This window comes from Vulpes lagopus, chromosome 8, assembly GCF_018345385.1.
Source record: "Vulpes lagopus strain Blue_001 chromosome 8, ASM1834538v1, whole genome shotgun sequence".
Lineage (NCBI taxonomy): Eukaryota > Metazoa > Chordata > Mammalia > Carnivora > Canidae > Vulpes > Vulpes lagopus.
This window is the reverse complement of record NC_054831.1, coordinates 92115677-92137243: the sequence shown is the minus strand read 5'-3', so window position 1 is coordinate 92137243 and position 21567 is coordinate 92115677. Positions and strand designations below refer to the sequence as shown.

Here is a 21567-nt window from a genome sequence, read left to right as displayed (position 1 = left end):
AGTCAGGCTCCCTGCTCAGCAGGGAGCGTGCTGCTTCTTCTCCTTCTGCCTCTCTCCCCTGCTTATTCATTCTCTCTCCCAAATAAAATCTTTAAAAAAAATTTTTTTTTTAAATTCCAATTGTTTTGTATGAATTTGCATTTTTTTCACCCAGTTACTATTTAAGAAGTGGCAGTTAAACGAGATCCCATCAGAAATACTGTATCATGTTTCCCACAATTTAGTTTACTACAACTCTAGCCACATGAAAACTAAAAGCAACATTCAACAACTACTTATTCAAAATTCCTAAAGCCTTTAAGGAAAACACATGGCACACATCTCAGCAACATGACAGAACATACCTGAATCTCTCATGTAATGAATTTCATCAAATATGACCCACGCTACTTCTCGCATAACTTCAGAACCTCTGTACAGCATACTTCTTAAAATCTAAAAAAAATATGAACAATTTAGCAAAATTTTAACATTACAGAAGTTCATCTTCCTAAAGAGGAATTTTGGAAATGCTTTTTTAATAGAAAAAAAAATAATTTTAGGTTATATATTTTATTTTATTTTATTTATTTTTTTTTTTTTTTAGGTTATATATTTTAAATATGGTTCATAAACCAAATAATATTCCTTCTCTCTTAAAACCAAAATAAGTGACTTCTCAACAGTTACTAATCAGATACAGTTCATGGAGAGAATTACCACCACTACCGGCACATATGTTAAATACAAACCCACTTTATTGTACATATAATACTTATCACAAAATCCACATTGTCTAGGACATGAAAGTAACTTAAAATGGTCTTCTATTCAATGTATGGTACCTTATACTGTTTACTGATTTTTTTTTGCTTCATCTCACAACATGGATATTCTCTGGCACCTAGTATTCTGATTTTTGAGTTAAAGAACATCTTCCACACATGGAAAAATGCTTTGGGAATGGAAACTTACTTTGGGTACCAGAATGAAAAGTGAGCAATGCTTTTGCCTGGCATACCAGAAGTTAATTTATGCTGTCTATTGTACCATGTCCTTGTAAAATGCAGGGATATAATTCAAGAATGTATAAAAGATACATCTGTATAAAGATAGCTGTGCTCAAAACCTAAGATATTATAAGTATATATGTTTTAAGTGAAACTTGACTATCACCATGGGGAAGAAGCTAAACTTAACTGGACATTTTTAAAAAGTTATTGATGTATTTTTATCAACACTAAGATACAAAAATAAAAAATCAAATGGAAAGAAAAGCCACTACTTATGTGAATCTATGTATGCAAAACCGTCAATGTCCCTGACAGTAAGTCTTTTATTTTATTTTTTAAATTTTTATTTATTTATGATAGTCACACAGAGAGAGAGAGAGAGTCAGAGACACAGGCAGAGGGAGAAGCAGGCTCCATGTACCGGGAGCCCGACGTGGGATTCGATCCCGGGTCTCCAGGATCACGCCCTGGGCCAAAGGCAGGCGCCAAACCGCTGCGCCACCCAGGGATCCTAGTCTTTTAAAAATATTAGGTGAAAAATAATTCTATCAATGATAGTCATGGGTGGCCCGGTTGGCTCAGTGGTTTAGTGCCACCTTCAGCCCAGGGCCTGATCCTGGAGACCCGGGGCTGAGCCCCACATCAGGCTCTCTACATGGAGCCTGCTTCTCCCTCTATGTCTCTGCACCCCCTTCTCTCTCTGTGTGCATCTCTCATTAATAAATAAATAAAACCTTAAAAAAAATGACAGTCATGTAACAAGTAACAGAATTAATAATTTACACTTAAATTTATAGAATTACGCAGAGGGAGAAGCAGGCTCCATGTACCGGGAGCCCGACGTGGGATTCGATCCCGGGTCTCCAGGATCACGCCCTGGGCCAAAGGCAGGCGCCAAACCGCTGCGCCACCCAGGGATCCTAGTCTTTTAAAAATATTAGGTGAAAAATAATTCTATCAATGATAGTCATGGGTGGCCCGGTTGGCTCAGTGGTTTAGTGCCACCTTCAGCCCAGGGCCTGATCCTGGAGACCCGGGGCTGAGCCCCACATCAGGCTCTCTACATGGAGCCTGCTTCTCCCTCTATGTCTCTGCACCCCCTTCTCTCTCTGTGTGCATCTCTCATTAATAAATAAATAAAACCTTAAAAAAAATGACAGTCATGTAACAAGTAACAGAATTAATAATTTACACTTAAATTTATAGAATTACTAAATCCTTTAAAGGTGAATTTCTCCTTTTCAAGTAAATCTATTCAAAAAATAAAGTATTACATTTTATCTATATAGGTGAACTGATAAAGCATTAGATGTTCTAATTAAATAGATTAATAAAATTAAAAAGGAAAAACTGGATTAAGCATGATATAAATTACCTCTGTGGTCATAACAAGACAAGATGCTGTAGGATTAATAGTAACATCTCCAGTCATCAAACCAACATCTTGAAATTCTTCATACATTTCCCGGTATTTCTGGTTACTCAGAGCCTTAATTGGGCTGGTAAATATTACACGCTGTTTTTCCCTTAAGGCTAATGCAATGGCATACCTAAAAATGTGAAAGCAAATAATAAAGTATTCAAAACCTTTTCTTTAAACTACATAATTTTTTAAAAATTCTATTAATGTATAAATTATGTCCCAACTTCCCCTAGTTACTTATCTTAATGGACTTTGCAGAACATTAATATCTTATTCTACTTACTAGTGACAAGCTCTTAAAATAATAATTATAATAATAAATATGAAGTGTAGTGGTCTAAATAAACAAGAATATTTGTGGACTACTGAAATTAACGTAACTTAATTACTAATACCAAAAGATTACTAAAGGTTATTACCCTGTTTCTTGGAAGTAAAAAACTTTTAGTTCTAGAAATGGGTCTCCAAAAGTTTAGAGGCTCTGCCTGTCACTTTATACATACATATATACAATTAGCAAACCCTGGAAAATGAAATTTTGTTCTTCTGAGTTTCAAAAATAAGTTCATCCAGATGTATTCTTTCCCACATGTAATAATTACCAAATCATTCCTTGCTTGGGAATCATGGTTCTAATTTTGAAAAGTTCATGCACAGCTATTAACAAAATGTAATAGTTTAGGTTTTTTTTTTTTTAATTCTATTAGGTATTTAAATAAAGACTATGAAATGATAACTAAGGTTAGCACTGTGGTAGAGTGTCCTTGTTTAAAATATAATTCTGGCCCACAACAGGCTCATAATCTAATTGGAGAAACAAAAATATTATTCATCACAAACATATAACCTTACTCCCCAAACACTGAAATAACTAAAAGCTGTCCGAACATGATCAAATACATAGTTTAAGAGATAGATATGAAACTGAAAAGGATATAGAGATGCTACAATATATTACCTAAAATGTCCACTTTCGAACAAAAAATTAGATAGAAGATACAAAAAGAAACAGGAAGTATGATCCATACATAGGGGACAAAGGCAGTCATGAGAAACTAATTCTCAGTGGGTCCAGATGTTGGACTCAGTAGACAAAGACTTAAATGCAGCTATCCGAAACATGTCCAGAAAATAGAAGTCATGTAAGAAAGGAAACAGAAAATAATTATTCAACAGGCCATTACAAGAGATATTTATGGTATTACTACACCATAAATAAATGAAAACACTACAGATGAAAAGTATTAACTAAAATGAAGAATTCACTAGATGGGATCAAGAGCAGATTTGAGATGATAGAATAGTATTGGTAAATATGCAGTATCACTAGATTTACGAAGATAAATCAACAAAAATGACCAAATTTAAAGAAAGAAACAAAAGAAAAAAAATAGAGAACCTCAAGTGTCCCAGCGGAAGTTCCAAAGTGAGATAAAAGTATTTCAAAAAATAACAATGAAAACTTCCTAAATTTCTTTAAAAATATATTAATCTACAGATCTGACAAGAACAATGAACCAAAGCAGGAAAAAATAAAAAAGAATCTCACCTAGAAGCACTGTCAAACTGCTGAATAACAAAGACAAATAGAAAACCTTCACAGGAGACACCTGAGTGGCTCAGCAGTTGAGCATCTGCCTTCAGCTCAGGGCATGATCCCAAGGTCTGGGATCAAATCCCACATCAGGCTCCTTGTGGGGAGCCTGTTTCTCCCCCTCTGCCTGTGTCTCTGCCTCTCTCTGTCTCTGTCTCTTAAAAAAAAAAAGAAAAGAAAGCCTTCACAGCAGCAGCAAAACATTCAGCGCTAGAAAACATTAAAAGACTCAAACTTTTGAAGATAAAAAATCCAATGTCTGATTTGATACAATGGATAAAAATGAAATCAGATTAGGCACTGCAGAAAAAAAGATGAATAAACTTGAAGACTTGTCAAGAAAATCTGTCTAAAGTGAAAAAGAATAAACTTCAAAAAAACCCCAAAATAATAAAAACAGAGTATAAGTGGGCTTTGAGACAACCTAAAGTGGCATGATAGAAGTTGAAGTCCCCAAGGAACTAGGAGGAAGGAGAATGCTTGAAAAAAAAAAAGCTGAAAATATCCCAAATGTGATAAAAAATATAATACACGTACAAATCTGAAAGCCCAATAAACTCAAGCATAAGAAAAGTGAGAACTATGTAAAACCACATTATAATCAAATTACTTCAAGATAATGATGAAATTAAAAGCAGCCCAACATTCTATAGAAGCAATATGCAAAGAAGCAGAGAAATGCAGGGAAGTCAATCAAAACAAATGAAAACAGTAACAAGATGAAAAAAGGAGCAACAAGGACATTTAAACAGTTTGTAACAGTATTCCATAAGTTTAAGAAGCTAGGAAAAGGGTGCTGGGATGGCTCAGGAGGCTAAGTGTGCCTTTGGCTAGGTCATGATCTGAGGGTCCTGGGATTGAGCCCCACATAGGGCTCCCTGCTTAGTGGGAAGTCTGCCTCTCCCTCTCTCTACCCAAACTGCCCCCTCCCAGCTTGCAATGCTCTCAAATAATAAAATCTTAAAAAAAAAAAGCTAAAAGTGAAGTACTAAGTAGAGATGGAAATAAAACAATAAAAATCACACACACAACTGAACTTCTCTAGTAAGGAAAACTATAATATCTGAGATGAAAATGCAATGAATGGGATTAATAATATAACAGACAATGTAGAAGCAAAAGGTAATGGAAGACACTGCATTAGAAAAGGCCCAAAATGAAACACACAAAAATGGAAAATATCAGTGTATCATGAGACAACTTTAAGTGGCCTAATATAATCCTAATTAGAGTTCTCAAAGAAGAGCCATAGGGAGCAATGAAAAACAAACCCAGAGCTTAAGAAACACGAAAAAAACTATACCAAGCCTCATCATAAACAAACTGCTTAAAACCAATGATAAAGATAAAACCTTAAAGTAGCCAAGAAAAAGATACATTATCTGCAGAGGAACAAGGTAAGGTTGACAGGGGATTTCCGGTCATAAACTACACAAGTCCAAAGGTACTCTTAGAATTAGAATTCTATATGGAGTGTAAACAGCTTTCAAAAATGAAGACAAAGTAAAAGTTATTTTATTTTATTTTTATTATTTATTTTTTTTAGTAAAAGGTATTTTAGACATAAAAAGTTGAAAGGATTTTTCATTAGAAGATTTGTACTACTATAAATGTAAAAGAGTTTCTCCAGGAAAAAGAAAAATAATGCCACACAGAAATCTGGATCAAACAACATACCAAAACATCAAATTATTTTGGAAACATACCAAAAGCATTTCCCAAATATACCAAATCAAAATCTGTGGTGTAGCTAAAGCAATATTAAAGAAAAACTTATACCACTAAATGCCTATATTAGTGAAAGACAGGTCTCAAATCAATTACTTCATCTTTCCTCCATAAAGCTAGAAAAAGGAGAGCAAATGAGTCCCCCAAATCCGAATCTGACTCATAAAATAGAAAATAAAACAGAGCAAAATCAATGAAACCAAAAACTTTTTCTCTAAGATCAGTATGACTGATCACCCTCTAACAGGCTGACCATTAAAAAAATACATCACCCTGATAGCAAAACTAGGAAAGGATATTATAATCAACTACAGACCAATATCCTTTATGAACAAAGACGCAAAAATTCTTAACACATTTTTAGAAAATCTAATCCAATAATATATTTACCAACATGAATTTTTTAGGTTCCTAGAACCCGATGACACATGGGGGACTCCCCTACTCATAACACCAAGCAATTCTTACCAGTAGGGTGTTGAGAATTCAACTAAATTCTGATATTCACCAGAGACAGCATCAGATTCTATAGACTAAGGGCTCAGTTCTACAAACACTGCCTTCCAGTCCCCACTTCAGATGCCAGTAGCAAGTCCTAAGCCAGTTACCTGTGCTTCTGACCAATCGGTTTCAGATTGAAGGTTCCAACAGCTTCCTCCTTGGTATGGACCAATTGGCTAAAGCAGCTCACAGAACTCAGGACACACTTACTTACATTTATCAGTATACTAAAGAATATATGAATCAACAACTGGATGAAGAAATACATGGGAAAAGGATGAAGAGCTCTCATGCCCTTCCCATCCAGGTGCGCCATCTCCTGGAACATCTGTTCTAGGGACACCTGCACATGTTACCAACCTGAAAACCCAATGACCCGAGTTCTTTTGTTTTTTTATGGAAGCTTCACTAAAGAATCATGACTAAGTCATTGGCCACTGGCTGATTCAACCTCCAGCCCTTTTCCATCTATCCTCAGTGGAGGTCAGGGAAGAGGGTGGGTGGAAAACCATATAAGTGGTTCTCCTGTGTATCAGCCCCTCTTCCAAGTCACATAATTAATTTAATAAAAGACATCTTTACTGCTCTTATCACATGAAATTTCCAACAGTTTTAGGAATCCTGACCTAAGAACCACGGATAAAACCACTGGAATGACCAAATATATATTTTTTATAAATCACAATACTGCAGTTTATTAATAGGTGTATTTATCATGACCTTGCAGAGTTTATCTCAGGATGGTTTATTATTTTAAAATTAATGCATTCATCATAGTAACAGAAAAAAGAAGCATTTGACAAGATATAATAACTAAATATCCTATATGCATATACACATATACACGCAAACTTGGAATAGAAGGGAACGTCCTCAACTTGATAAAAGGCATCTATAAAACACCTACAGATAACAGCATGCTGATGGAAGACTTAGTCTCAGGAACAAGGCAAAGATGTTCTCTCATCACTTCTATTCAACATTATACTGGATTTCCTAACCAGTTCAATAAGCAAAGACATTAAAAGTATCTAAAGTAGAAAGAAAGAAGGAAAACTATCTTCACTTACAGAAATCAAACAGAAAAACTTAAACTTTTAAAGTGTCAAAGAAACAAAAAATTATTTTAAAATTTCATTTAAAAAGCACACACAAAAAAAAAGCACAAAGAGAACAAGAACAAAGGAGCACAAGACATCCAGAAAACAACTAATAAAATGGCATCAAGTATATATCTATTAATAATTACTTTAAACGTAGATAGAGTAAATTCTCAAAAAAAAAAAAAGTAGCTGAATAGATTAAAAAACCACAAATTCAGCTATATGCTACCTAAAGAGACTCACTCCAGACGTAAGGACACACACAGACAGAAAATGAAGGAAAGGGAAAAGATATTCCATGCAAATGGAAACAAAAACAGGGGTTAACTATACTTTTGTACTTTTGTCAGACAAAACAGACTATTATAAGAGTTAAAGAATTACATAATAACAAAGGAGTCGATCCAGCAAGCAGATATGAGATTATAAACCAACACAGGAGCACCTACATACATAAAACAAGTATTAACAGGCTTAAAATTTCCTTTATAGATAAAGCTACTCACTCAGCGCACACAGTTTTTCCTGCTGATGTATGTGCAGATACTAAAACAGACTGATTATTATCAACACACTGAATGGCTTCTCTTTGAAAAGCATCAAGAATGAATGGGTATTCCTATAAAAAGACAATAACAATATCTACATTAAAATATGTGCCATTCAGAACACACTTAAAATTAAGGAATGCTACCCCTCCAAAGCATTCTGAGAGCATTTATTATTCTATTTAAGAAATATGCTACCCAAAAGAGAAAGTTAGGAAGAGTTAAAAAAAAAAAAAAACCTTTAACTAAACAGTGAAGAAGTTAATTATACTGTCTAATCTTTCAATTTACTTTGCCAATATACACATTATATTAGTTACAACACAGGAACATTACCATTTATCAACATGTTTTGTGGTAGGCACTAAGCAACATTTTCCATATATTATTATTATTGACCCATGATAACCCCTAAAATAAATATTCTTTCATTTCACAGATGGGAACTCTAAAGCTCTGAAAAGCAAAGTTCCCACTTAAGTTTACTCAGCAGAGATAGAATAATATATCTACTAGATTTTAAAGAGTTCATGCTTACTCCATCATTCTGCCTTCTTCAGTTAGGGAAAACATGACTTGGAAAGCTTGTATTTATTATTTGAGTTCTATCAGAACTTCAAAATCCACTCAATACAAGCATTAGTTTAAGCTCCTTAAAAGCTTGTTAAATGTTAAACTCCCCAAACTATATGTATAACTTATTGTACACATGCTTTTGTTCTTAGAGAAAGCTTGATAATTTTGATTAGATTCTTTAAAAAGGTGAAGAATCATTACTTTCATTTTTAAAAATCTCATCACATGATGCCTCTTTAAAATCATGTTGTTTACTGATTTAGTTCTCACTGTATCTGACTTCAGGTGGCTTATTCTTGGTTTATATACACTGGAAGTATAAAAATCTCATTTCAAAGAGCTTAGGATTTTTAGAAGAGACACAAAACTGTACAAACTGTACCGCCTAAAGTACAGACCTTTGCAGCTTTTCCAACTCGAGGTTTAAGTGGTAAATAATCTTCATCTGCAGGAAGCGCAACCTGATGTTAAAAAACAGAGTCAACAACTTACTATTTGGAGAACTGATACATTCAATACTCCATAATTAATGATAGTTTGAAAAACACAAGTGATAGTATTTGATAGTCTTAGACATTGTAAAATTAAATAACTGCCTTTAATAATAAGATAAATGCTAAAGCTATAGGATAATCAAAAAACCCCTACTTGCATTTATCTAATGGTAATGTAATTAATACCAATTAAGTTTATTTCCCCAAAGAAAATGTGTTTGAGGTCTAGGACCTATCCTTGGTATCTTTGTATTTCCCATAACTAACATATTGCTCAAAAAAGCTGTATGGAGGGGCACTGAGTGGCTCAATGGTTGAGCATCTATCTGCCTTTGGCTCGGGGCGTGATCCTGGGGTTCTGGGATCAAGTCCCACATCAGGGTCCCTGCAGGGAGCCTGCTTCTCCCTCTGCCTATGTCTCTGCCTCTCTCTCTGTGTCTCTCAAATAAATAAAAATAAAATCTTTAAAAGAAAAAAAAAAAGCTGGGGCAGCCCTGGTGGCTCAGCGGTTTAGCATCGCCTTCGGTCCAGGGCGTGATCCTGGAGACCGAGGATTGAGTCCCACATCAGGCTCCCTGCATGTGGAGCTTGCTCCTCCCTGTGTCTCTGCCTCTCTCTCTCTCTCTCTCTCTCTCTCTCTCTCTGTGTGTGTGTCTCTCATGAATAAATAAATAAAAATCTTAAAAAAAAAAGTTTAATGGACATAAAAGGGATATTTCTATATGTAATAAAATGATACTCCTTATTTCCTAAAACAGAAAATTTACTTTCCTCCAGTGAAGATTAAGATCTGGAGAGCAAAAAAAAAAAAAAAAAAGACGTGGAGAGCAGTTCAAAATGTATCTAAATTCCCAAGAACTAAATCATGTAGTATATAAATCCAGAGGGTCAAAATAAAGTACACACAAAAATTAGAAATAATTATAAGAGCAAAACTTCAATAAGTAAATATTACATGAGATTACCATCTTAGAAATACTAAGAGATTGTGGGTAAACTTCCAACTCAATTACAGCTGACCCTTGAACAACATAGGATTTGAGGCAACAATCCTTCTCCTGACCCTGCTCCGCGCTGTCGAAAAATCCATGTGTAAGTCGAAAAATCCATGTGTAACTTCTGAGTCCCTCAAAATTTAGCTATTAGTAGCCTACTGTTAACCAGAAGCCTTACTGATAACACAGTTAACACACTTTATATATGTATGTAACTGCAGACTAGTAGACTAGTATATAACTATAGACTATACTCTTTTTTTTTTTTAATTTTTTTTTTTTTAATTTTTATTTATTTATGATAGTCACAGAGAGAGAGAGGCAGAGACATAGGCAGAGGGAGAAGCAGGCTCCATGCACCGGGAGCCTGATGTGGGATTCGATCCCGGGTCTCCAGGATCGCGCCCTGGGCCAAAGGCAAGCGCCAAACCACTGCGCCACCCAGGGATCCCCTAGACTATACTCTTATAATAAGTAACCTAGAGAAAATAATGTAATTAAGAAAATCCTAAGGAGGAGAAAAATACATATACAATACTGTTGTTTATTTTTTTATTTTTATTTATTTATTCATGAGAGACACACACACACAGAAAGAAAGAGAGAGGGAGAGGCAGAGACACAGGAAGAGGGAGAAGCAGGCTCCGTGCAGGGAGCCTGACGTGGGACTTGATCCCAGGTCTCCAGGATCAGGCCCTGGGCAGAAGTGGCACTAAACCACTGAGCCACCCAGGCTGCCCAATACTGTTGTTTATTAAAAAACACCTACTTTTAAGTGGATCTGTGCAGTTCAAAATAGCCTTGCTCAAGGGTCACCTATATAATCACAATGTGGGTAGTATTTCATAAAGGAATAAATTATACCCTGATTATAATTAAGAAAAGTGAAACTTACTAAATTATGAAAATCAATGAATCATACCCAGTATAATGAATGTTAAAAGAAATGTGACATTCTAAATGCAACCTACAAAGGGGAGACAACAGTTAGATTTTGGGATTTTATCCTGCACACGTTAAGAAAGAGTAACTTATCAAGTACTTTTTACTAATGAATGAATACTTCTGGGGGATAACAGTTTTCATTAGTCTTTCCCTTAATAATGTTTACTCCTCTTTACTAGGATTCCAAGAAACTTCTAAGTAATTTCTGATTCACAGGTAGTTTGATAGTTAGACAACTACTTATTCTTAATTTAAGGAAATGACATATTTTTATATACCTCCATCTCTTATGAACATGATGAAAATGAGTCCTATCCAAGAAAGCACAACCCCTGGTATACTGACAAAACCAGATTTCTGGATCTGTAAATCCAAAGCCCAGACCCCAAATGACGGTATGATTCCCATAGGAATCCCTATAGGGCTATATCTGATTAGTTGAGTGACACTCTCACATCTTTCCGGTACTTTCTATGACATGAACAAAGAACATCAGTGTGAAGCAATTAAGATTTTAGCTTCTGTAAGATTTAATAGAAAAAAGAACAACAGATTGTGTTTTCACATGTACAAGAATCAGTACTGAAAAGTCTGGGTTAACGATAACATACGAAAAGAGAGAGACTAAGGAGTCAGAGAAATAGAAAACTAGTAAAATGATCAAGAGTCAACAGACCTACCAGATAGTCATTGCTGACTTTTGCCACAGCAGTTTGAAAGAAATGGAGAAGAAATCTAAGCGCAGTATATTTAAAAATGAATGGCAAGTTAGTGTAGCCTGGATTTTCCTAGCAGAGTACTCAATAGCAACTCTGAAAAGTAAGGGATCACATCTCTTTTATCTTTTTATATTCAGTGAATAATACAATGTTCCTGGCACTCAAAAGATATATAATGCATTAATGACTACGGAAGGGGGGAAAAATATAGTGGCTGAAAAGCAATCCAGAATAAGAGAAGCTTCTGAATATTCATATGCTAATAGGGAAGGGCAAATAGAGAAGATAAGATATTCGACTCTAGAAACAGTCAAGGAAAAAATGGAATGATCTAAGTCTTTGTGAAAGCAAGGTTAAGTTACAACCAAGAACACGGGCAGAACAAGCTCCCTTAGCATTGTGTTTTCCTTGAGTGTATGTGACAGGTACAGAGAGGAATGGTGAAGGAGGTTATAAAGACAGGACACCCCAGCTTGTTAGACTTAAGCCTCTAAATGAAGTGAAAGGTAAAGTTAGTTGCTAAAAAAGTGAGAAGTAACAGAAGGAGGGATTGTAGAGTAATTCTGGAGGACAAATAGAACTTTTGACCTCTTCAGAGCAAATTTTGCACCACCTCCTTACAATCTTTTTAAGACCAGAGAATTGAATAGGGGTCTAATATAAGTACTGAACGAATGAGCAAATGAGTATTACAAATGCCAAAGGAAGTGCTATTCTAAAAGAACATAAAGGAAATTATGAAAACAAGTGCAGAAAAACAGGTATTGTATTTTACTTTTTTAAAGATTTTATTTATTCATGAGAGAGACACAGAGAGAGAGGCAAAGACATAGACAGAGGGAGAAGCAGGCTCTCCATAGGTAGCCCGATGTGGTACTCGATTCCGGGACTCCAGGATCATGCCCTGAACCAAAGGCAGACGCTCAACCGCTGAGCCACCCAGGTGCCCCAAAAACAGGTATTCTAAAAACAAGGTTCTAACATCTATCAAAAGCCATTTTTCTTAATTTGGAATTACTCTGCTTACTCAATTAAGACTTTTAAGAAGACTTACCAGTTACCTATAACTTATAAGGTCATATTGTAAAGACAGAAGGCTTAGTATAAAGAAAGAGTGTTACCTTTATAAATTCTGACTCCTAAAGTGTTACTACAAGCTACCAGAGACTACCACCACATGGCAAATAATGAAATTGCAATATATCAATAACCAAAACAAGACATGAAAAAGGACATGACCTGTAAAACGGCGCTGTCATTGAGTATGGGAATGAACATGTACTGAACACCTTATCTGTGTTTTCTAATTTTCTTCTATAATCTTCACAACCACCCCATAAGGTATATCGCATTATCCCAAATTTAAAAATTAAAAAAAACCAATGTCAAAAAGGTTAAGAAATTCATCTAAGACTGTGTTAGATAAACTGCAATTTCAAGATGAGTTCAGTTTAGAACACAAAGCCCCAGTTCCTTTCCTGGACTACATACACCCCAACGGAACTATTACTGTTTCCAACATCCCTAAGATTAAATTGCTTGCTAACGATTATACTAGACAGCTCAAAGCAAACTCCCACTGATAACACTAACTTCCTATATACTGTTTGCACTTACCTCATGTGTACACCCTTCAACAGTTTCAACGGACTGTACCTTGACTCTGGGCATCAAGTCTGCCAAACTTAAAAATATATATATATTAGTTATATTAAAATAAATTACTTTTCTATAATTGGATAATAAGCCTCCAGTTTGCAGTGTTAAGGAAAATGACACTATTCAATTATCAATATTCTGAATTGGAAAAAAAATGGCTATTAAGAATATTAAAAAAATCTTTCCCATTACTCAAATTTATGCTGAGAATTCAAAATGATCTGTTACTGTCTACACTTACAAATACAGTACAGATGCCAAGTGGATTATTTAAAGAATTATGTCAGCTCAGTTCCAGTAATTACTAAAAAAAAATTTTTAAGTACTCTTCCAAAGCACTGTCACTACTTTAAAACAAGAAGTTGGTTATAAAAACCATTACAATAGAGAGTACAAAATAAACTAGCTTAATACAGACATTGCTAGAATTTAAAGAAGTGTTCCCTATTCTCTTCAAAATCCTAAGTTCTCATCTAGGTCCTGCTTAGACTCTGAATGGACAGGACTGGATAAACTGAAGAAATGTAGATGTATTTTTGTGCTAGGTTCATTTTTCTTACTGATTTTACTTTTAATTTTTATTTAAATCAATAATCAGTTATAATACTTTGGACAAAACCCAAGGGTTACTACAATAAGCAACGATGATTGTTTTAAACTGTCAATATTATACTGTAATATATTCCACTAGCTTTGGAAAAGTGGATCTGAAATATTTCAGTGACACATCTACCACCATTTACAGTAGCTACTTTTGCTAGCTACAACAGGTAACTGGTTTGAAAAATTCACAGAAAGAGTACATTTTTCATGGTAATACCAAGGCAAAATATGGCATACAAGAGGAAAGCAAAGCTATTAAGATTCATCAATTTCTATGTAAAGAAATACGTTATTTCAGTCATAGATATCCATGGGTCTCCTTCACTGATAGTAGTCTTAAGATTCATAGCCACTCTATTCCAACATGTAACAATAAAAGTCTAATTCCACTTAATATTCCTTCTCATTTATGTTTTCTATTAGGCCAGTTTTATTCTTTCCATTTATTCCACTCTCAGTGATCCTCTTCTTGGGACATTAAAAATAAATGTGGTGGGTTTTTTTTACCTTAAAAAAAAAAAATTAGGCTTCACAATTCCTTCTCAAAATTGGATTTTAAAATATTAAAAGATAAACATTTCTATATTGTCTTCCATTTCCCCAAACTTATACAAATACTCTATATTTTTGCATGTATTTAACTAAGAAATATCTTTCATTTCTTTAATGCAACAAATACCTTTATAACGTAGCCACATGTGAGTAATCTTCAAGATTTTCTGCAACCATCTAATTTAAGAATAACTAACATTTATGATAATGGAAATACTACCTTAAATCTTCAGTTATTGATTCTTCCACCCTAGGCTTCTTTCCAAAAATGGGTTCATCTGTGCCCTCAAAATCTGCATCTCTCTTGGTTTTTCCAATATTAGTCGACTCAGACTGCAATTTACCATCAAAACGTTTCCTGAAAGTAAATGATTTAGAATCAATTCTGCAGTATCAGTTCTTACTTTGAGGGTGATTCTATAAATTATTATCCTGAATATAATATATGCCATTAACACAAAGTCCTAGAAGTAGATGTTCCAAATCAAAACTCGTTAAAGCCCAGAATATCCTTAAAAAACTGAACACTAGGGATCCCTGGGTGGCGCAGCGGTTTGGCGCCTGCCTTTGGCCCAGGGCGCGATCCTGGAGACCCGGGATCGAATCCCACGTCAGGCTCCCGGTGCATGGAGCCTGCTTCTCCCTCTGCCTGTGTCTCTGCCTCTCTCTCTCTCTATCATAAATAAACAAAAATTTAAAAAAAAAAAAAAACATTTAAAAAAAAAAAAACTGAACGCTACTCCTTTGACATTTCATATTTTCTTGTAAGTTTTACTTTAAAAATATTCTACAGTTTACATGAACACAATTATTAACATCATACTTTTAAAAATTATAAATTAAAAGTTAAACATTGATTTACATGGGCACCTTCAATAAAAATTTAATGCTTTGGCTTATGCCATGATATTACTATCAAAAAGAAAACTTTTTCTTTGTGGTTGGATTCACTGGTCAAAAGTAGTGACAACAGAAGCACCTGGGTGGCTCAGTCTTAATGGTTAAGTGTCTGCCTTCACCTCAGGTCATGATCCCAGGGTCCTGTGATTGAGTCCTGTGTCATTACTCCCTGCTCAGCATGGGAGCCTGCTTCTCCCTCTGCCCCTGCTAGTGCTTTCTCTTTCACTCACTCTCTCTCTTAAATAAATAAATAAAATCTTAAAAAAAAAAAAAAAAAGTGACAATAAATGGTACTTGGTGGACTAGTTACCCAGAGAGAAATTCAATCTGACCTACATGAGTGTTACACTAAAAAAATCAATTACACGTGGATTTTAGATTTAATTGTGAAAGGTGAAATGACAAAGCCTCTAGAAGATAAAATGATAAAACTATTTTCATGTTTTACTAAATAGGACATAAAATTACTAACCAAAATTTAAGTCTGATAAATTGTAGTGCATCAAAACTAAGAATTTCTGCTAATGAAAGGATAACATTAAGAGAGTAAAGAAGGCAAGACAAAGAGTGGGAGTGGATATTTGAACCACATAACTGACATATGCCATATATCTAGATAATACATAAGAGGTGGAGATTACAAATTTAAAAATAAAGAAGTGGAAAAAAGACTTGAACAGGCATTTTACAAAAGAGGATATCCAAATGGCCAACAGGAATATGAATATAAGCCCAAACTAATTCCTTATCAAGAAAATAAAAATGAGACTATGCTGAATCAGGGCAGCCCCGGTGGCACAGCGGTTTAGCGCCGCCTGCAGCCCAGGGCATGATCCTAGAGACTTGGGATCGGATAGAGTCCCATGTCGGGCTCCCTGCATGGAGCCCTCTGCCTGTGTCTCTGCCCCTCTCTCTCTCTCTCTCTGTCTCTCATGAATAAATAAAATAAAATCTAAAAAAAAGAGAGAGAGACTATACTGAATCAGTGGCTCTCAAATTTTTGGACTCTGAATTCTATACAAGTCTTAAAAATGATAGAGGATTTCAAAGAATTTTGTTTATGTAGTTATACCTATTGGTATTTACCACATTAGATATTAAAAATGAGAATTTTAAAAATATTTATTTGTTAATTCATTTTAAAACAGCAATAACAAAGCATAATGTTAACATAACACTTGAATGAATGTTTTCAAAAAATAATCCTTTTTATTTATTTATTCGTGAGATACAGAGTGAGAGGCAGAGACATAGGAAGAGGGAGAAGCAGGCTCCATGTAGGTAGCCTGATGCAGGATTCGATCCCATGACTCTGGGATCACGACCTGAGCCGAAGGCAGACACTCAACCACTGAGCCACCTCCAAGTCTCTTTAATGACTGGCTTAACAGAATGCATTTGGAGTCTACATCTCTTTCTGCACTCAACTTGAGATTCATGAATAATCCAGAGTCAAATTCAGACATAAAGGTATATATTCTGAATGTTTCCATCTCCATTTATATTTACAAACAGAAAAAAAAAAAAAAAAACTAGTACGTTATCAGGATAGTCACTTTTTCTGGAGGAAAGAAAGATGTCTGAAACATTCTAATTTTTGTATCAAACAAGGGTTACGTTTGTATGTTCATTTTATGAAAATTCATCTTAGGGAGCACCTAAATGGTTCAGGTCATGATCCCAGGGTCCTGGGATGGAACCCCTCATTTGGCTTTCTGCTCAGAAGGGAGACTGCTTCTCCTTCTCCCTCTGCCCTTTCCCTTGCTCTTGTGCTCTCCCTTCTCTCAAATAAATGAATTAAAAAAAAAGAAAAGAAAACTCATGTGCATTTATACCTCTTTTTATGTTTTACTTTACTTTTTTTAAAGAGTAACAAATAGAATGATCCCTATGCTTGAACAATCTTTCTGTAACAAAGTTCCTCCTTTGATGCTTAGCAAAACGTAAAATTTGTAAATCCTATTACTTCCAACCTAGTCAAAAAGGTATTCACTCTTGTCTCATATTTGCTGCTACTTATGTGAATCTTTTTTGGACAAGCAATATCCTTGAGCCTCAGTAAAGTAGGATATTTGGATGATACCTAAGATCCCTCTAGTTCTAACATTCAACTGTTCTACCCTTGAATTGGTAAGCATCAAAAATCTATTACAGTGAAAACTTACTAACAGCTGGTGACAACTGTAAAACAGAAAAAAATTAGTTTGCATAACTGAGAAACTTAAAACCTAAGTTTATAGACACTTCCCTTCAGAAAGAGCTATATTATTCTTTATTACTTTATGTTAGACTTTTAGATCTCTATTTCTCCAATTATTTATTATAACTTGGTATATGTCACATGTGGAACTTGCTCACTTGAAACATTTGACTTAAATAGAAGGACAGAAATAAAGTGTCACAGATAATAAGCCTACCCTCTAAGAATAAGTTTATTTTTTTTCAAGATTTATTTTTTTTTTTTTTAAATTTATGATAGTCACACAGAGAGAGATGAGAGAGAGGCAGAGACACAGGAGGAGGGAGAAGCAGGCTCCATGCACCGGGAGCCCGATGTGGGATTCGATCCCGGGTCTCCAGGATCGCGCCCTGGGCCAAAGGCAGGCGCCAAACCACTGCGCCACCCAGGGATCCTCTCAAGATTTAATTTTTTTTAAAGTCCTCTCTACACCCAGTGTGAGGCTTTAACTTACAACCCCGTGATCAAGAGTCGCCCACTTTACCAACTGAGCCATCCAGGCACCCAAAGGATAAGTTTTTTGATTTACTGAAACTGCATGAAAATGTTTTATCTAGACATGACAACCACATCATGGAATCCTACACAGAATCCTTTTCTTATATAGGATATTAAAGCAATCGGCAGGGCAGCCCCGATGGCTCAGCAGTTTGGTGCCGCATGCAGCCCAGTGTGTGATCCTGGAGACCCTGGATCGAGTCCCATATCAGGCTCCCTGCATGAAGCCTGCTTCTCCCTCTGCCTGTGTCTCTGCCTCTCACTCTCTCCTCTCTGTGTATTCTCATGAATAAATAAATAAAATCTTTAAAAAATAAATAAAGCAATTGGCAAAATACAAGTCTGTAGATTAAATAACAGTACTATCTGTTAATTTTCTAATTCTGGGGACACCTGGGAGGCTCAGTGGTTGGGTGACTGCCCTCAGCTCAGGGGTGATCCCAGAGACCCAGGATCGAGTCTCACACTGGGCTCCCTAACATGGAAGAACCTGCTACTCCCTCTGCCTGTGTCTCTACCTCTCTCTCTCTCTCTCTCTCTCTCTCTGTCTCTCCTGAATAAATAAATAAAATCTTTTTTAAAAAAATTCTAATTCTGGTAATTGTTTTCAGGATTAAGACATGGACCTCACCGTCAAGGAGAGGAGAGGAGAGGGGCACCATTCTACCTGCCACACTGTTGAAAACAAAAAACGGTGCATCTCCTGTGGACAAGAATTTGGCAACATTTAGAAAAATCACACATATTTACCCTTTAACCTAGTTATTTCACCTACAGGAATCTATCCCAAAGATAAAATGGCAAGAAAAAAATTTTTAATCTAAAAAAACAGACAAGATAGGTACAAGGCTATTTGTAATAGTAAAAAATTGAAAATAATCCAATGTCTATTAAAAGAACTCTGATGGAATAAATAAATCCGCATAAGGAATTACAACCATATAGCTATAAAAAAAGAGCTCTATATACTAACATGGAATTATGTCTATTTCATCATGTTAAGTGAGAAAAAACGAGGAACTGTTTTTTTTTTTTAAGATTTTATTTATTTATTTGAAAGAGAGAGGGAGCACCCAAGTTAGGTGAGCAGCAGAGGGAGAAGCAGACTCCCCGTAGAGCAGGGAGCCCTATGCAGGACTCCATCCCAGGGTCCCAGGACCCTGAGATCATGACCCGAGCCAAAATAGCAAAATAGCCACGACTGAGGTATTTTGTGCCTGCCCTGAAGCACAGTTTTTAAATGGCATCTTTCGCATAACAATGAGTGGAGAAGACAAACACAGACATGCACATACATATTTTTAGAAAGAAAAAAAGGAAAAGGAAAAACTCAAGGAGAGGGAAGAAACAGGTCAGAAGAAGCAAAGATAAAAGCAGAATGTACGGTTTTATACTTCTGATTTTGGAACTGTAAAATAGTGTTTTATGTAATTTCTTAAAAATTGATTTCTTAGGGATCCTTTAATCTACTTTAAATGGAAAATAAATGGAAACAAATTAATAGGTACCAAGGTAGTAGCATAAACATTTAGAAAAGGAATTACTAAAAAAAATAAATAAATAAATAAAATAGAAAAGGAATTACTAAACAGTATTTACACTGTCAGCGTGATTTATTTTTTCTAAAGATAAAAAGAACCACTTACTAGAACCACAAACTATTCAATATTGTATTCTGAAAGACAATATAAACTACATAGTTATTTTTTAACTACTATGAGAAAACAAAGTTTACGTAATTATCATTATGTATGAGGATTTTCTGCAAAAAAAGGATACAATTATAAAAATAAAGCCAAAAACCTTGTAATACTGATTATACTGTAAATGTCAGTATGAACTTTCTAAAAAACAATGTTTCCCCGGGATACCAGGGAGGCTTAGAGGTTGAGCACCCACCTTTGGCTCAGGGCGTGATCCCCAGTTCTGGGATTGAGTCCCACATCAGGCTCCCTATGAGGAGCCTGCTTCTCCCTCTGCCTATATCTCTGCCTCTCTCTGTGTCTCTCATGAATAAATAAAATCTTAAAAAAAAAAAAAAAAAGATTCCCCAGTTCTTTCCATTGTAAAGACCTAAAAGCAATGAAATACTGAAGCAATGAGCACTCTAAGTACCAAATAAATTTCCCACTAGAAGCAAGTGGAGACCCTTTGGAGATACCAGATTCCAGGTTCGAGCTGAAAATATATGTATACTATTGAATCTAGAAAATCTTTTGCCAAAAAGTACATATGCTATCAAAGCCTAAGCTCGGAAAAAGTACATAAGAGCCAATTTATTTATTTATTTATTCATGATAGACACAGAGATTGAGAGAGAGGCAGAGACACAGGAGGAGGGAGAAGCGGGCTCCATGCCGGGAGCCCGACGTGGGACTCGATCCTGGGACTCCAGGATCACGCCCTGGGCTAAAGGCAGGCGCCAAACCACTGAGCCACCCAGGGATCCCAAGAGCCAATTTAAAGAGTGAATCTCATCGGTAGGAGTATCAGAAACAGCAATGCAAATGATTCAAGCGTCCATCAAAAGATGAAGGTATAAATATAAATGGTTTATCCATAAAACTGAACACTACTCAGCAACAAAGAGGAACTGTAGACATACACCTCAAGTGAGTGAATCTCCAAAGCACTGAGTATGAGAAACCAGGCAAAAAAGGAATATACACTGTAATATTCCATTTAAATTGAATTCTAGAAAATGCAAGCTGTTCTCCAGTGTCAGAAAGATCCAGAGTTGCCTGGAATCAGGGTTGTAGAGAGGGATGCATTACAAAAAGGCATGTAGAATTTTGGGGGACCTTGGAAATGTTATCTTGATTGTGCTGATGATTTAGGATGCTTCAAATAACTTAAAAAGATTAAAAAAAAAAAAAGAGCACAAAGGAGTGCAACACAACCAAATCATAAAAATCTATTCATTCATCAAGAAACTAAAAACACTAATACACCCATGTTAGTCACCAGTGGAAGTTCCTTAGGGCACAACTCATTTCTCTTCAAACTGATAAAGAATCAAGCATTTTCCTGCCTTTCTTCTATGAACTGTATTTCAAGGTAAACAGATTATAGAAGAATATTCTTTTTTTTATAGATGGATTTGAGATAATAAATACAGAAAAGACAAAAATAACATGATGAATAGCATTTGATTCATTAAAAAAAAGAGTGGGTCTAAGAACAGATTGACCATGACTTGATATTGCTAAAGATGTTAATGGGTACAAAGAGTTCTTCAAACTATTCTCTATGCTTTCCCACACTCCAGCCATATATTAACAATTTTCATAACATAAAGTTTCTTAACAAGTACCCACTTGGAGGATCCCTGGGTGGCTCAGCAGTTTGGCACCTGCCTTTGGCCCAGGGCATGATCCTGGAGTCCCGGGATGGAGTCCCACATTGGGCTCCCTGCATGGAGCCTGCTTCTCCCTCAGCCTGTGTCTCTGCCTGCCCCCCCGCCCCTCTCTCTCTCTGTCTGTCTCTCATGAATGAATG

At 35.6% G+C, this 21567-nt stretch overlaps 1 protein-coding gene across 1 annotated transcript in view; it reads right to left on the bottom strand.

Annotated features, from left to right (window-relative positions):
- MTREX (Mtr4 exosome RNA helicase) overlaps nt 1-21567 on the bottom strand; it is a 104061-nt gene that overhangs the window by 81049 nt on the left and 1445 nt on the right. Inside the window, exons 2-7 of the mRNA XM_041765631.1 lie at nt 14653-14790; nt 13236-13302; nt 8864-8926; nt 7848-7960; nt 2368-2542; nt 345-435 (exon numbers count right to left, since the gene is read on the bottom strand). Coding sequence (XP_041621565.1) covers nt 345-435; nt 2368-2542; nt 7848-7960; nt 8864-8926; nt 13236-13302; nt 14653-14790 — 647 coding nt within the window. The remainder of the gene's footprint in view (nt 1-344; nt 436-2367; nt 2543-7847; nt 7961-8863; nt 8927-13235; nt 13303-14652; nt 14791-21567) is intronic.